At 50.7% G+C, this 15,862-nt stretch overlaps 1 protein-coding gene across 1 annotated transcript; it reads left to right on the top strand.

Moving 5' to 3' along the window:
• Positions 1–14,984: 14,984 nt before the first annotated feature.
• On the top strand, positions 14,985–15,442 carry LOC147957295 (protein phosphatase 2C 53-like). The gene is made up of 2 exons (XM_087531636.1): positions 14,985–15,026; positions 15,164–15,442. The coding sequence occupies exons 1-2, from the start codon at positions 14,985–14,987 to the stop codon at positions 15,440–15,442; spliced, it is 321 nt and encodes a 106-aa protein (XP_087387762.1).
• The last annotated feature ends 420 nt before the right edge of the window (positions 15,443–15,862 follow it).

The following is a 15,862-nucleotide window of genomic DNA, read 5'->3' as shown; positions in this document are numbered from 1 at the left end:
GTTTGGTGCCGGCGCCCCTGCTGCGGTGCTGCCAACTGAAGCGGCGGCGGCGGCAGTGTGGTCCCTCAATTTCCGGTTCACGTTGGAGTGGGGAGTCGATCAGCGAAATGGTATGGAGGACACCGTATCGCTGCGCCCGGACGACGGATCCCCCATGCACTTCGTTGCCGTCTTCGACGGCCACATCGACCCCAGGTAACCTTCCAAACCACCTCCAAGTCTAGTGGTCGACACCATCCATGCTCTTTCCGCTACAACTTTGATTTTCTTGCTATGTGGTGGCGCAGAGGTCGGCCATGTGCAAGGACCAGATGCACATCATACTTGTGGAGGAGCTGGCCGGCGGGGCAAGTTCCTACTAGAAGGAGCATCCGAAAGAGGATGACGAGGCGGACCGTCGTGCGTGGGAGGCGGCGCTGAAGCGGAGCTTCCAGCTGGCTGACACGCCGGGGATGGGGCAGTCCGCATCGGGATGGCCCATCATGGGGTCCACCCACCGCCGTGGTGGCGCTCCTGGTCCGCAGCAGAATCCGCGTCGCCATTTGCGGGGACTCCCGCGCCGTGCTCTGCCGCGCCGGTAACGGCTTGCCACTTTCCAAGAACCACAAGGTGAGATTAATTGCCTCATGCATATTTCCTTTCTCTCCTTTGGTCTCGTCTGGCTATACGAATTTGAGCTTGATGCATAGATGCAGCTGGAGCCGCTGGTGGGATGGCGGCGGGAGAAGAAGTGTGCGCCTCCGCAGACAGGCAGCTGCGCGTACGGGGAATGCTTGCCATGTCGTGGGGTTTGGATACAAGTTGTTCCGAGGCGCACTCATACAACAAGTACTCCCTCCCGAAGAAAAGATAAAAGTCGTTTAGATCTCTTATATTTATTTACGGAAGGAGTACCGCCTAGGTAGACCAAAAAGAAAGAAGTACTGCCTAAGACTGCTCACAGTGGGGAGTAACATAGAGTAGTAACTTGCCGATGTTACTAGTCTATGTTACTACCTCCATAGTGGGTAGTAACATATGAGTGGTATCATGAAAGAGTTCATTTATTAGGCTATAGACTCATTATGCCTTGAAATGCGTGATGTTACAGTAACTAGCTAAGTTACCACAAACCCCTCTCTCCTCATTAATTAGCTACCATATAAGCAATTTTGTATTGAAATGTGTGATGTTACTAGTTAAGTTACTCTCATTGTGACTAGTCTAAGCCTGGCACTGGGACGACCTTGCGACCTGAGTCAACGAAAACGTTGCAATCAGGAATGGGCCGAGCGATCTCGGACAGACAAGTGATAACAATCAATCTCAGACAGCAACCTCAGAAAGACTCACGGAAGAGCAAAAAATAACAACGGGAACTTACACATATCATGAGGCCTATAGTGGTTACACAGATCACCGTAGACGACGGACAGCCAAAGCAGCCGGCCTTTCCACGGCGAAATAATTCCGGCGCCCTAGATCAGATCCCTGGAACACACGTCAGGCCCGAACCACCCGTCGTACCTTCGTGAACTCGCGGACCCAGGCGTGCACGGTCATGCCTCAGATCGGCCCGCGGGCGGAGAAACTTTTAACGACCCGCGGGTGGCCACTAAGCAAACGAATCTCTATCTCCGACCAAAGTTCCGTTGAATAAAAGGTGATTATCAAGGAGACCGGTGGAGGATTTAGCAAATCTTGATGTCAGGGTCAGAGTTACCTACACTTTAGATACATACATACATGCTTTGTTTCCATGCATTAACATTGGCTTTGTACATATCTATCTTATACTCCCTCCGTCCCATAATGTAAGACGCTTTTTGACTCTAGTGTAGTGTCAAAAAACATCTTATATTATGGGACAGAGGGAGTACAATATACAAAGAAACAAAAGTATGTGTAGAACACTTTTTACCAAATATGTGATCCACATTCTCTTTCAGAAATAGGCAATGAACATGTTTTTTTGCAAATATGTGATGAACATTTTTTTAGAAATATGTGATGGACAGTTTTTAAGTACACGGTGAATATTTCAAGATACGTGTGCTTGATCCGTGCGTTTCTTTATATACGCAAAACTGCTTCAGGAGCGCTCCCGTCTTCCTCCTCTGCTGCTTGAGTCTTCCTCTACAAAAATTAGGAGAAAGTACAGCTGAGCGCTCCAGTCTTCCTCTGTAGTTATGGCCAGGGCCGCCGGCGAGTCGGGAGCCAACCCCGCCATGGCCTTGGAGGAAGGTGAGGTCCAGTTCTCACCTCTCTTGTCCGGGTACTACGCATCCTTGGAGGAGTCAGACGGTTACGTTACAGGAGAGCTCCCGCATGCATGGTGGCAGCTCTCATGCACATCCCGCTGAAGTGACGGTAGCGGCTGTGTGGCCCATGTGACCCACGGTGTTTGGGTCGGCATCAGAGAAGGGGCTGCGCCCGTTCTTCTGCGCCTGGGCCGACGGCTCGCCCATGCATTTCTTTGCCGTCTTCGACGGCCACGGCGGCCTCAAGGTAACCTCCCCTCTCCTCACCTAGTCATTGCTTCACTTGGCCAGACTACAACACCTTTCACGCCATATCCAGGTCGAGTGCTCGACACATGTACACCTACCTTACACATTTTATTTGCTTGGTACGTGGCAGTGCAGGTGTCGGCGCTGTGCAGGGAACAGATGCACGCCATCTTGGTGGAGGAGCTGGCCGGCCCAGGAAATGACGAAGAGGCGGAGTATCGTGCGTGGGAGGCGGTGCTGAACCGGAGCTTCGAGCTGGCGTATGAACTAGGGATGGGGCTGGGGAAGAGGCGGACGCACTGCCGTGGTGGCGCTTCTGGCCCGCGGCAGCGTCCTGGTGGCCAACTGCGGCGTCTCCCTTGCCGTGCTCTGCCGCGCCGGTGATGCCATCCCGTTTTCCGAGGACCACAAGGTGAGATTAATCGCGTCATGCACATTGTCTTTTTCTCCTATGGACAAATTTTGAGCTTGATGAGGCGTGGATATGATTGGAGCGGGCAGACGAGAGGGCGCGTGTTAAGGCGGCTGGAGGCAAAGTGTCGCGCTCCAACGACGGGTAGGTGCGGGATTGGGGGGCTTGCCATGTTGCGGACTTCAGGTACATACGTATTACTACTGTATCAAGGCGTGTAGTTTGTTTGGTTCTTATGCACACGTTTTGAAATACGCGGTAAACATTTTTGAAGCACACGATGAACATCAAATATGTGTTGAACAATTTGTCAAATAGAAGATGAATATTTATCAAATATGTGTTGAACACTTTATCAAATATCTGTTGAACACCTTTTCAAGTACATGATGAACACTTTTCTGGATACATGATGAATTTTTTTTTGTATACACGATGAACTTTTTTTCCATAGGAGCGTGGTGCAAAAACACTTCACGCCAGAACTTTTTTCGTCTTCATCCTGCAGACTACATGATACATCAATTAAATTAAGAGAGAGCGGTAGAATAATACCTTCTCCATTCCCCTGATCAAAAAGTGTCCACCAGAATAAAAAAGGCAGTCACTTTCCCTGAGTTCATGCTACCAAGATAAATTTGAATTAACCATAACTGGAAGGCGACCAATAGTAGCCAGATGAGTTTCATCCACAAGAACTCTCTTGTACCCAAAAAGATCATTCTCTGTTTTAGACTTGTCACTTTTCTCCATAGAATAAATTTGTTAACAGTTTAGAGCACGTTGGTAATTGCTGACTCAGTGACTACAACACCTAAGTGCACAAATATGAGTATCCGATATTGATGAGGTAACTTCCAAATGCACACACCATGAGAAATCTTATCACATAGTTTATATAAGTAAATTAACATATCAACACATCTGTAGAGAGATGTTTTTCAATACAATAATCCTAGTATTGATGGGGTGCTGGTGCACGTATATATAAATATAGGGTAGGCCTCAACCTCAACTATACACAACTAGGAGATGGGCCACAACACGTAATACATGCAACACAAAATACAACTTAACACCCCCCGCAGTCGAAGCGTCGCCAGAGACACAGAGACTGGACCGAAACTCCTCGAAGACGGAAGTAGGCAATCCCTTAGTCATCACATCAGCAAACTGTTGCGATGTTGGCACATGAAGAACCCGAACACGGCCAAGGGCAACCTGCTCGCGCACGAAGTGAATATCGAGCTCTATATGCTTCGTACGGCGATGGTGCACCGGGTTGGCGGAAAGGTAGACCGCGCCGACGTTATCGCAGTAGATAAGAGTAGCTTTATGAACCTCACAAAACAACTCCTGGAGCAGCTAACGGAGCAAGAGCACTCAGCCACGGCATTAGCCACGATGCGATACTCTGCCTCGGCGCTGGAGCGGGAGACCATGGGCTGCTACTTCGATGACCAAGAGATCAACGAGGGCCCAAGGTAGACGCAGTAGCCGGACGTGGAGCGTCGAGTGTCGGGGCAGCCAGCCCAGTTGGCATCCGAGTAGGCCACGAGGTCGGTGGAGGCGGAGGTCGTCAGGGTGAGTCCCAAGGACATGGTGCCACGTATACAACGGAGAATACGCTTCACCAAGGTCCAGTGGGAGTCACGCGGGGCGTGCATGTGGAGGAACACCTGCTGAACAGCGTACTGCAGGTCGGGTCGAGTCAGCGTCAGGTACTGTAAAGCACCAACAATGGAGCGATAAAACGCTCCATCGGACGCGAGAGACCCCTCCAGAGCAGAGAACTTCGCCTTCGTGTCGACGGGTGTGGGCGTCGGCTTGCAGTTAAGCATACCGGCACGCTGCAGGAGCTCGTGGGCGTACTTCTGCTGATGCAGAAAGAAGCCGTCAGGCCGGCGGACCACCTCGATGCCGAGGAACTAGTGCAGGGGCCCCAAGTCCTTGAGGGCGAACTCATCACGAAGACGAGCAGTCATCCGCTGAAGGAGATCGGGGGCGGACGCCGTGAGGATGATGTCGTCGACGTAGAGCAGCAGATATGCAGTGTCAGCTCCCTGATGATACACGAATAGTGAGGCATCGGAGCGAGTGGACCGAAAACCCAAAGACCGCAGAAAGCTGCGATACGCTGGTACCAAGCCCGAGGCGCCTGCTTTAACCCATAAAGAGAACGGGAGAGCAAGCACATAAAGTCTGGGTGCTCGCCGTGGACGAAGCCAGAGGGCTGCTCACAGTACACCTGCTGGGCAAGGTGACCGTGCAAGAAAGCGTTGGAGACGTCCAACTGGTGCACAGGCCAGGCGCGCGAGACCGCCAACTGGAGCACGGCGCGGATCGTGCCCGGTTTAACAACCGGGGCGAAGGTGTCGGTGAAGTTCACGCCCGCGCGCCGCCGAAATCCGCGAACCACCCATCGAGCCTTGTAGCGCTCGAGAGAACCGTCCGGGAGAGTCTTGTGGCGAAACACCCACTTGCCAGAGATGATGTTGGCACGAGGGGGTCGCGGAACAAGCTGCCACGTGCGGTTGCGCTGTAGGGCATCGAACTCCTCCTGCATCGCAGCTAGGCAGTGGGGATCCCGAAGGGCAGCGCGAGTGGAGGTGGGGATGGGTGATGGCATCGACATCGAGGCGGTGCACGCATAATCGTCGGCGGAGTAGCGCGTGCTAGGCCGAAGCACTCCTGCTCGGGCACGGGTGGTCACACCAAGTGACGGGGCAGCAGGGCCGGCGGATGCCGCGGCGACGGGGGCCACGGCGGCGGGGGCACCCGGTGCGGCGATGGGGACCGCGGCCGCGGAGGGGATCGCGGCAGCGGCGGCGGCGAAGGCCGCAACGGCGGCGGAGGACGCAGCAGCGGCGGCGGCGGCAGCAGCGCCGGCCAATCCGGCGGTGGAAGAGGCGACGGGCGAGGTTGACGTCGAGCCCGTCGCTGTGGTGGCGGGCGGGGTGCCGGGCTCAACCTCGTGTGAGGGAGACAGGGACCCGAGGGCCCGCTCAGACTTGACCTCGGGGGAGGGAGTCGGGAAGCCGGGTGGGGGTAGCAGAGGGCGCCGGGCTGGGGGGGGCGCCGGGGGGTGCCGCCGCGCATCGCTCAACGAAGGGGGCACGGGGGTCGGCGCCGAAGGAGCCGATGCCGTTGGAACCTGGAAAAAAGGGAACACCGTATCGACAAAGAACATGTGCCTCGAGGTGTACACGCGATGAGTGATAGAATCATAGCACCGGTAACCTTTGTTGTTAGGAGGGTAGACAAGGAAGATGCATCGGACGGATCGTGGTGCGAGCTTGTGTGGCGTGGTGGACGCGGTGCTAGGATAATAGAGACACCCGAAGATGCGGAGACCATCATAGTACGGTGGTGTGCCGAAGAGAAGATGGTGAGGGGCGTAGTTCCCCCGAGGGCGACATGAACGAATATTAACTAAGAGAGTGGCGGTGGCGAGAGCATCGGGCCAAAACCGAGCGGGCACGTTAGAGTGAAAGAGTAATGTGCGAACGCAGTCATTAAGAGTGCGGAGAAAGCGCTGGCGCGGCCGTTCTGCTGTGCAGTGTATGGACAAGTCAGACGAAAGATGGTGCCGTGAGAGGCAGGAAGTGTGCGGAGAGCGACGTTGTCAAACTCTTTTTCGTTATCTTTCTGGAGTGCGAGTATGGGGCGACCGAACTTGGTGGTGACATAGGAATAATAGGCGGTGAGTGTGGCTAAAGCATTGGAATTACGACGAAGGGGAAAAGTCCACACATAATAAGAATAATCATCTAAAATCACCAAGTAGTATAGATAGCCCGTGTTACTCGCAACGGGAGAAGTCCAAACATCACTATGAAGTAATTGAAACGGAAAAGTGGAAACTCAAGAAGACACACTAAAGGAAAGACGAACGTGCTTGCCTAAGTGACAAGCCTCACAAGAGTGCTCGTCGAGCTTATTACACGAGAAAGAGAAACTCCTAAGAATTTGACGTAAACCGGTGTGGTTGGGGTGACCCAAGCGAGCGTGCCAAAGGTCAACGCCGGCGGCAAGGGCGGCGGGTGTGGAGGTGGAGGCGCCGGCGTGCACATAGTAGAGCTCATCGGGACTGTCACATCGATGGACCATCCGGGTACGGGCGTCTTTCATAGAAAAGCCAACACCATCAAATTCAACAGTAAGTGGGTTCTCACGAGTAAGACGACGAACAGAAACTAGGTTCGTGACTAATTCAGCTGAAACAAGAACATTGTACATAGTGATGGGTGTGGAAGTGGAGGGGAAACTAGTGCTACCGATATGACTAATAGGTATGGAGGAGCCGTTGCCGACAGTGATACGAGTGGGTGTGTGAACGGGAGTGGAGGAGGTTAGGTTACCGGGATGAGCTGTCATATGCGCAGTAGCACCTGAGCCCATGTACCAGTCGCCTCCGCCGACAGAGCTACTCGGCAATGGCGCGGAGTGCTGGGCGGCGAGGAGGGCGGGGTCCCATGGCATAGGTATCGGCGGCGGCGAAAGGCCCCCGTAGGGCAGCGCCGGAGCGGGCGGGCCATAACCATCGAGGGGCGGCGGCACAGGGAGGGCGATGTAGCCGGCGCCGATTGACTGGTAAGGTGCGCCGACGAACCCCTGGTGGCCCGCGGGGAGATCCTGCGGGTAGTGCAGGGCCCACCCTGCGCCCGGGGCCGGCTGCTGCTGGGAAGGCATGGATGGCGGCAACGGGCAATACCAGTCCGGAGAGGCCATCGACGGGGCGGGCGGAGCATGGCCACCAGCCATTGGCAGGGCCGGCTGCATGTGGTTGACGCCGGATGCGCCGTAGGCGGCGGTCGCGCCGTATGGCGGTGGGGCCGCACCGAAGGGTGCCGGTGGCGGGACAGCAGAGGCAGCGACGGACAGGCTGGTGAACGCCATCGGGGATCCGACGGCGGCAGCGGGCTGTCGACGGTCGGCGGGAGAGCGGCGGCGGCGGCGCGGGAGGAGCGCACGGCGGCGGGGGCGGCGGCGGCAGTGGAAGACGAGGATCAAAATCTAAAAAACTGATATCATGTACAGAGATGTTTTGCAATACAATAATCCTTGTATTGATGGGGTGCTGGTGCATGTATATATAAATACAAGGTAGGCCTCAACCTCAACTATGCATAACTAGGAGGTAGGCCACAACATTTAATACATGCAACAAAAAATACAACTCAACAACAGTTCAATAGGATCAAGCGCATAAAGAATTATCACACATCAGTGACATCCACAACTATGTAGCTAATCGGGGAACATCAAGCAACTATTTGTTCCTTGCTGCTCCACTTCATGTTGTGTCAATGGACTTGATTCTTCTACAAATAGAAAGACACGAAGAATAAGAAAAATCATGTACTTGTTAACAAACATCCACCACCGTGACCCTATGCGGCAATTCATACTGAAATCAGTGCTTACAAAACAATAGACATCAAGGAAGGAACACTGTGCAGACCAGATCAGCACTAATTCTTGAGAAGACACAGAAGAAGGTGGACGCCAAGAACGCTACTGCCACAGCTCTTTGGGCTAGCGGCAACAGCATTCTTCCAAGCGCCGGTGGTGAGCGCGCACCTTCCGGGGGCGCAGGACGAGGCAGCTCAGTCTCCTACGACAGCAACGCCAAGGCTACCGCGGCGGCGGCGGCGGCGGCCGTGGACGTGGCCGTGGCGAACGTGGTCATGGACGCAGTGAACCATGGATGTTTAATCCGTGGACAGGGCTGCCAACTCGTGCAGGCCACGTACAACAGCCGGCGCCGTCCCAGCCTCAACCATGGCAGCAAACACGTGCATGGCGTGCTACAGCTCCAGGCCTTCTTGGTCCTCGTCCTACAAGCACTTCTCAAGCATATGCAGCATATGCTCCAGCAACTGGCTACACCAACACGCATCTTCACCAGGCGCCACCTCCTCCCACCTTGCAGCAGCAGCAACAACAGCTCGACCCTGCGCTTGTCACCGCCCTGAACAACATACACTTCCCCAACAATGAATGGTACATGTATTCCGGCGCTTCCTCCCATATGGCATCCGATCCGGGTAAACTTCAATCTCTCACACCATCCTCCGCTCACACAGTAACCGTTGGCAATGGTGCGTCTCTTCCCATCACTCATATTAGCTCCCAAACACTTGCATCTCTCTCTAAACCTCTCTATCTTCGCAATAATGTTGTAGTTCCCAACATTATCAAAAATCTCGTATATGTTCGTCAACTTACCATTAATAATTATTGTTCTATTGAATTTGATCCCTTCGGTTTTTCTGTGAAGGCCCTTCCATCCAAAACCGTGATTCTCGATGCAATAGCTCCGGACCACTCTACCCTCTCCACCAACCAGCACTTGCCGAAGCTCACGCCATCATCGCCTCCTGCTCGCTTTGGCATCGTCGACTTGGCCACCCCGGCAACCACAGCATGTCACGTCTAAATAGCTCCAAGCATATTTCTTTCAATAAAGGAGGGCCTCCCCTCTGTCATGCGTTTCAGTTAGGCAAACATGTTAGGCTACCATTTTATGCTTCTCAAACTTCTACTACTCGCCCGTTTGAAATAATTCATTGTGATTTATGGACGCCCCAGTTCCTAGCACTTCTGATCTTTGTTATTATCTTATCATCGTCGACGACTATACACATTATTTTTGGAGCTTTCCCCTACGCAAAAAGTCTGATGTTTACACCACCTTCACTGCTTTTCACGCCTACACTCGTACCCAATTTAATTTGTCTATTTCCGCACTCCAATGTGATAATGGACGAGAATTTGAAAACACTAAACTAAATACGTTCTGCACCACCCATGGCATTCTTTTCGCCTATCTTGTCCTTACACCTCCCAGCAAAATGGTACCGCCGAGCGAGCAATCCGTACCACTAATAATGTCATTCGCACCCTTCTCTTCCAAGCCCCCATGCCACCATCTCTTCGGGCCGAAGCCCTCCATACTGCCACCTACCTCATAAACATTTGTCCTACAGCCACACGGAAATTTTCAACACCATATACCCTGTTGTTCGCCCTCTCTCCATCTTACAATGACCTTCGAGTATTCGGTTGCCTTTGTTACCCTAACACATCCTCCACTTCCCCTAATAAGCTCAGCGCAGGCTCAACTAAATGTGTTTTTCTTGGTTATCCTACACGTCATCCTGGGTACTGCTGTCTTGATCTCACAACCCGGCGCATCATTATCTCGCGTCACGTTATCTTTGACGAGCCTACATTTCCGTATGCACCCGAATCATCTTCTACGCCACCACCACCCGCTGTCCTATTCGATCCACCACCAGCTCCTCAATACGTGCATCACCCAGCAGCTCATGCTACAACGCCAACCACTACACTCAATTCATCTCTACATGTACCAGGTCCCAAACCCACTATGCATGCACCCGTTATGCATGGTTTTCCCGGCCACACTTCCCAGAGCATCCAACCAGCCACACCTAGCTCAACTCCTTCCGCCTCTCCACCACCAGATGGTCCAACATCTTCAGGTTCAACATCTCCAGGCCCACCTCCATCTCCAGCCGAACCACCTTCTCTAAGTTCTCTATCTCAAACATGTTCTGCGACCCTTCCGTCTGAGTCAGCTACGCACCCAACGCCACCACTCCATCGTACACGCTCAGTCACAGGCCGACTTCCACCACCCATTGATCGCCTTAATTTATCTGCCATCACAGCCTCTCCCATCCCATACAATTATCTCACTGCCCTACGCAATCCCTCTTGGCGACACGCCATGCAGGAAGAATTCGACACTCTCGCACTCAATCAAACATGGCAATTAGTTCCTCCCCCTTTAGGTGCTAATATCGTTAGCGGAAAATGGGTCTTCCGTCGCAAACACAATCCCGATGGTTCTCTCTCTCGCCATAAAGCTCTGTGGATTGTTCGAGGGTTCTCTCGACAACATGGTGTCGATTTTGACGAGACTTTTAGCTCCGTCGTCAAACCTGCGACCATTCGTATTGTTCTTTCTTTAGCTACATCCCACTCCTGGCTGATCCATCAACTAGATGTTGAAAACGCCCTCCTTCATGGTCATCTTGATGAAGTAGTCTACAGCCAACAACCATCCGGCTTCTTGGATCCTCAACATCCCACTCATGTATGTCATCTTCTCAAATCCCTCTATGGCCTCTAACAGCCACCTCGTGCATGGTTTCAGCTTTTCGCAACCTTTGCTCGCACAATGGGATTTATCGGGTCCAAGTCCGATGCCTCTCTATTTATCCTTAATCGTAACAATAACTTAGCCTATCTTCTTCTTTATGTCGACGACATCATTCTCACCGCGTCTACTCACACACTTCTACGGTCTATCATCATGTCCCTTAGCACCGAATTTGCCATGAAGGATCTCGGCACCCTTCACCACTTCCTCGGTATTTCTGTAACTCGCACCGCCTCTGGTCTTCACCTATCTCAACGCCAATATATTCTCGACATTCTCTCTCGTGCAGGTATGCGCGACTATCATCCCGTCCAAACTCCTATCGATACCAAGGCCAAATTATCCGGTTCGGTTGGCACTCCCGTCACCGATCCCTCTCTCTAGTGGAGTCTCACCGGAGCTCTCCAGTACGCCACTCTCCCTCGTCCCGAAATAGCCTATGCTATTCAACAAGTTTGCCTTCATATGCATGATCCTAAAGAGCCTCACTTCCATCTAATTAAACGCATTCTTCGATACCTCAAAGGTACTCTCCATCATGGTCTTCTCCTACACTCTTCTTCCTCCCATTCTCTCACTGCCTACTCTGATGCCGATTGGGCCGGATGCCCGGACACCAGAAGTTCAACGTCGGGTTTTTGCATGTTCCTCGGTGATAACCTTATCTCTTGGTCCTCGCGATGGCAAACAACGGTCCAGCGCCGAGGTAGAGTATAGAGCTGTTGCAACGGCAGTAGCTGAATCTTGTTGGGTCCGCCAATTACTCCATGAACTTCATCGACCTATTAATAGTGCTACCATTGTCTATCGCGATAACGTCACTGCAGTTTATCTTTCTGCCAACGTTCAACATCGTCGCAAGAAGCATATCGAGCTGGACATTCACTTTGTTCGCGATAAGGTTGCTCTGGGTGTCGTTCGTGTTCTTCATGTCCCCTCGTCCTATCAATTTGCGGACATTTTCACCAAAGGACTACTGACGGCATTATTTCATGACTTCCGGACCAGTCTTCACGTCGCTGCTCTCCCGGGTTCAGACTGCGGGGGCGTGTTAGAGCATGACCGGATGGCCGTATCTGGCCGTTCAGATTCTTCCGCATCAGGCACATCCGGTGCTGCTCATCTTGGCGTTCACGCCAAGCCTCATATAGATGGCATGGTATCTACTGTACATGGAAACTGTTTATTGTAACCTGATTGTAATCATGTACTCTATATATACGTGAATATGAGTTGGACGAGGCATGTAATCAGCAGCCCGTTCTTTCCCAACTTACAGAGACAACAATCAATCTCAGATAGCGACCTCAGAGAGACTCACGGAAGAGCAAAAAATAACAAGGAAACTTATACATATCACGAGGCCTAGAGTGGACACGGTTCTCACTAGAAACGCCACACAGATCACCGCATGATGAAACTACTACTACGTGCACTCTATGATCCGTACCAGCAAAATCCTAATTAAACTTTTAAAAGACGACGGAAAGCCAAAGCGGCCGGCCGTTCCTCGGCGAAATAGTTCTGGCGCCCCAGATCAGATCCCCGGGAACACACGTCAGGCCCGAACCGCCCGTCTTACCTTCATGAACTCGCGGACCCAGGCATGCACGATCATGCCTCAGATCAGCCCCGTGCCAGAACACAGCAGAGAAACTTTTAATGACCCGCGGGCCGCCGCTAAGCACCGGTGGAGGTTTTAGCAAACCTTGGGGTCAGGGTCAGAGTTACCTGCACTTTAGATACATACGTACACGTTTTCTTTCCATGCATTAATATTGGTTTTGTATATATCTATCTTATACAATATACAAAAAATCAAATGTGTGTGTTTAACAGTTTTTAACAAATATGTGATCCACATTTTTTTTCCGAAATATGCAATGAATATGTTTTTCAAAAATTTGTGATGAACACTTTTTTAGAAATATGCAATGCACAGTTTTTCAAGTACACGGTAAATACTTTTTAAATACAAAAGAACATTCTTTAAATACGTAGTGAATATGTTTTGAAATATACGTTGAATATATTTTGAAAATGCGGTTTACATTTTTTAAATACACGACGAACTTCAGATATGTGTTGAACACTTTTCAAATACAAGATGAACATTTATTCAAATATGTGTTGAACACTTTTTCAAATATCTGTTGAACACCTTTTCAAGTACATGATGAACACTTCTTTGAGTGCACGATGAATCTATTTTTTCAAATACATGATGAACTATTTTTCCATACGAGTGTGGCACAAAAACACTTCCCGCCGGAACTTTTTTTCTTCATCCTCCCACCTTCCTCATGTTCTGCCCTTTCTCGCCTCCCTTTCTTTCATTCCACTCTCTACCTCTACACCATATCTCTTCCAAGACAGGTTACATGGTTGGCTTCTTAAAAATAAAAATTGAAATTGATCTTTTGAAATAGTAGGAACAATTTATTTAAATAGTGAAACCGTCAAAACCAGTTTTTCAAATAGTGGAATAATGTAATGTTTTATGAAAGTAATTTCAAAGATAGTTGAAACAAGTAAAATAAAAAGACAGTTCAAATTCTTCTTGTTACGGATTCAAATTTATAAAAAAGTATCAGAAACAAAGTTTAGTTTGAAAGATATCAATCATTCAAAATATGGCAACAAAATCAAACGCATGTAATTTAAATGGGGAGAGAGAATACATGCAGAGATCATTCTCTGAATCTTCAAGATAGACAACAAATGGCGAGTGCTCTGAACACGGGGCCAGCCTGAGAAGGACGAAAGAGATAAGGAGAAAATCATGACACATTAATCAATAGCAATCAATGGATACTGTAGATGAGAAGTGTAGAACGTAATGATCAAATGTGTAGACAAATGACCGAAATCGAACGAACACTAGATCCAAACAGATCCATCGAAGACATGCACCGACAGGATCTTGAGAGATCCGACGAAGACTACTCTCATATGCCTTCCAATGATGCTAGACACACCTTCGGGATGAGCATGGGACGTGGGTGACATAATGTCTCTGAATTTGGATCTTTCACTATCTTCTAGTACATGCGACAACAATAAGCAAATTATCAACAATAAATAGAAGATATTGTCTGAGAAAGAGAAAAGAAAGAAGCAAATAATGAAACGTTAAAAGGAAGAAGATGCAGAAGAAATGCCTCATGACGTGTCAGCGGCACAAAAATATGAGAAAATATTCTAAGAATCAATAGGAGAAATAATAAATGAAAGATCGTATATTTCATTTTTGAGTTGGAAATATAGTATCATTTGAGATTGACCATAAAATAGGAGGAAATAATGAAACATTAAAAATGGAGAAACTTTAATTAATTAAGACTAATAATATGGATAAGAAAGACGCTTGTCCGATGCCTGCCACCTATAGCCCCGATTCATACACAAAATTGCTTTGATCACTAGTACGAAAAATAGGATAAAGTAGAGAGTGCTTCAGTCTTCCTCCTCCTCTTCCGCGCCTGTTTCTTACCCGCAGATTGCTTGGTAGCGAAGGCTTTGCTGAGCCGTAGCCTGCAGGCATTGTGCTCAACCTGCTCGCCCCTTCGCGTGGTCGATCTGTGCTCTGTACTCTGTAGTTATGGCCAGCGCCGCCGGCGAGTCAGGAGCCAACCCTGCCGTGGAGTTGGAGGAACGTGAGTTCCAGTCCTCACCTCTCTTGTCCGGGTACCATGCATCCTCGGAGCAGTCGGAGGGCTACGTCACGGGTCCAGAGGAAGGGGAGAGCTCCCGCGCGGTGGCGGCTCTCCTACACAGCCCGCTGAAGCGACAGCATGAGCTGTGTGGCGCATGTGGCCCATTGGCGTTCAGGTCAACATCGGACAATGGGCTGTGCGGGTTCTTCTGCGCCTAGGCCGACGGCTCGCCCATGCACTTCTTCGCCTTCTTCGACGGCCAGGGCGACCCCAAGGTAACCTCCCCTCTCCTCACCTAGTCGTTGGTTCACTTGGCCAGACTACGAACCTTCCACTCCATATCCAGGTCGAGTACTCGACACATGTGCACCCTACCTTACACGTTTGATTTGCTTGGTACGTGGCGGTGCAGCTGTCAGCCCTGTGCAGGGAACAGATGCACGCCATCTTGGTGGAGGAGCTCGCCGGCCCGGAAAATGAAGAAGAGGCGGAGTGTCATGCGTGGGAGGCGGTGCTGAACCGGAGCTTCGAGCGGGCGGACGCACTAGGGATGGGGTTGTCGGAATCGGGATGGCCCGTCATGGGGTGCACTGCCGTGGTGGCGCTTCTGGTCCGCGGTAGCATCCTGGTGGCCAACTGCGGCGACTCCCGCGCCGTGTTATGCCGTGCCTATGATGCCATCCCGTTGTGAGAGGACCAAAGGTGAGATTAATCGCGTCATGCGCATTGTATTTTTCTCCTTTGGACAAATTTTGAGCTTGATGAGGAGTGGATACAGCTGGAGCGGGCGGACGAGAGGGCGCGCGTCAAGGCGTCCGGAGGCAAAGTGTGGAGCTCCAACAACAGGAATCTGCGGGATTGGGGGGCTTGCCATGTCGCGGGCTTTAGGTACGTACGTATTACTATTGTATCAAAGGCGTGTATAGTTTGTTTGGTTCTTATGCACACGCTTTGAAATATGCGGTAAAGATTTTTGAAATACACGATGAACATCAAATATGTGTTGAAAACTTTCTCAAATACAAGATGAACATTTATCAAATATGTGTTGAACACATTTTCAAATATTTGTTGAACACCTTTTCAAGTACATGATGAACACTTGTTTGAA

The sequence above is a fragment of the Triticum urartu genome, chromosome 7A (assembly GCF_056163025.1).
Source record: "Triticum urartu cultivar PI428250 chromosome 7A, HENAU_Tu73, whole genome shotgun sequence".
Taxonomy (NCBI): Eukaryota; Viridiplantae; Streptophyta; class Magnoliopsida; order Poales; family Poaceae; genus Triticum; species Triticum urartu.
The sequence above is the reverse complement of the archived record's forward strand: the minus strand, read 5'-3'. Positions and strand labels throughout refer to the sequence as shown.

Bases quoted from the DNA above. Each gene is read 5' to 3' on its own strand.
- LOC147957295 (XM_087531636.1), top strand. From the start codon at position 14,985: ATGCACTTCTTCGCCTTCTTCGACGGCCAGGGCGACCCCAAG. The intron at 15,027-15,163 runs GTAACCTCCCCT...GTGGCGGTGCAG, and splicing joins ACGGCCAGGGCGACCCCAAG to CTGTCAGCCCTGTGCAGGGA.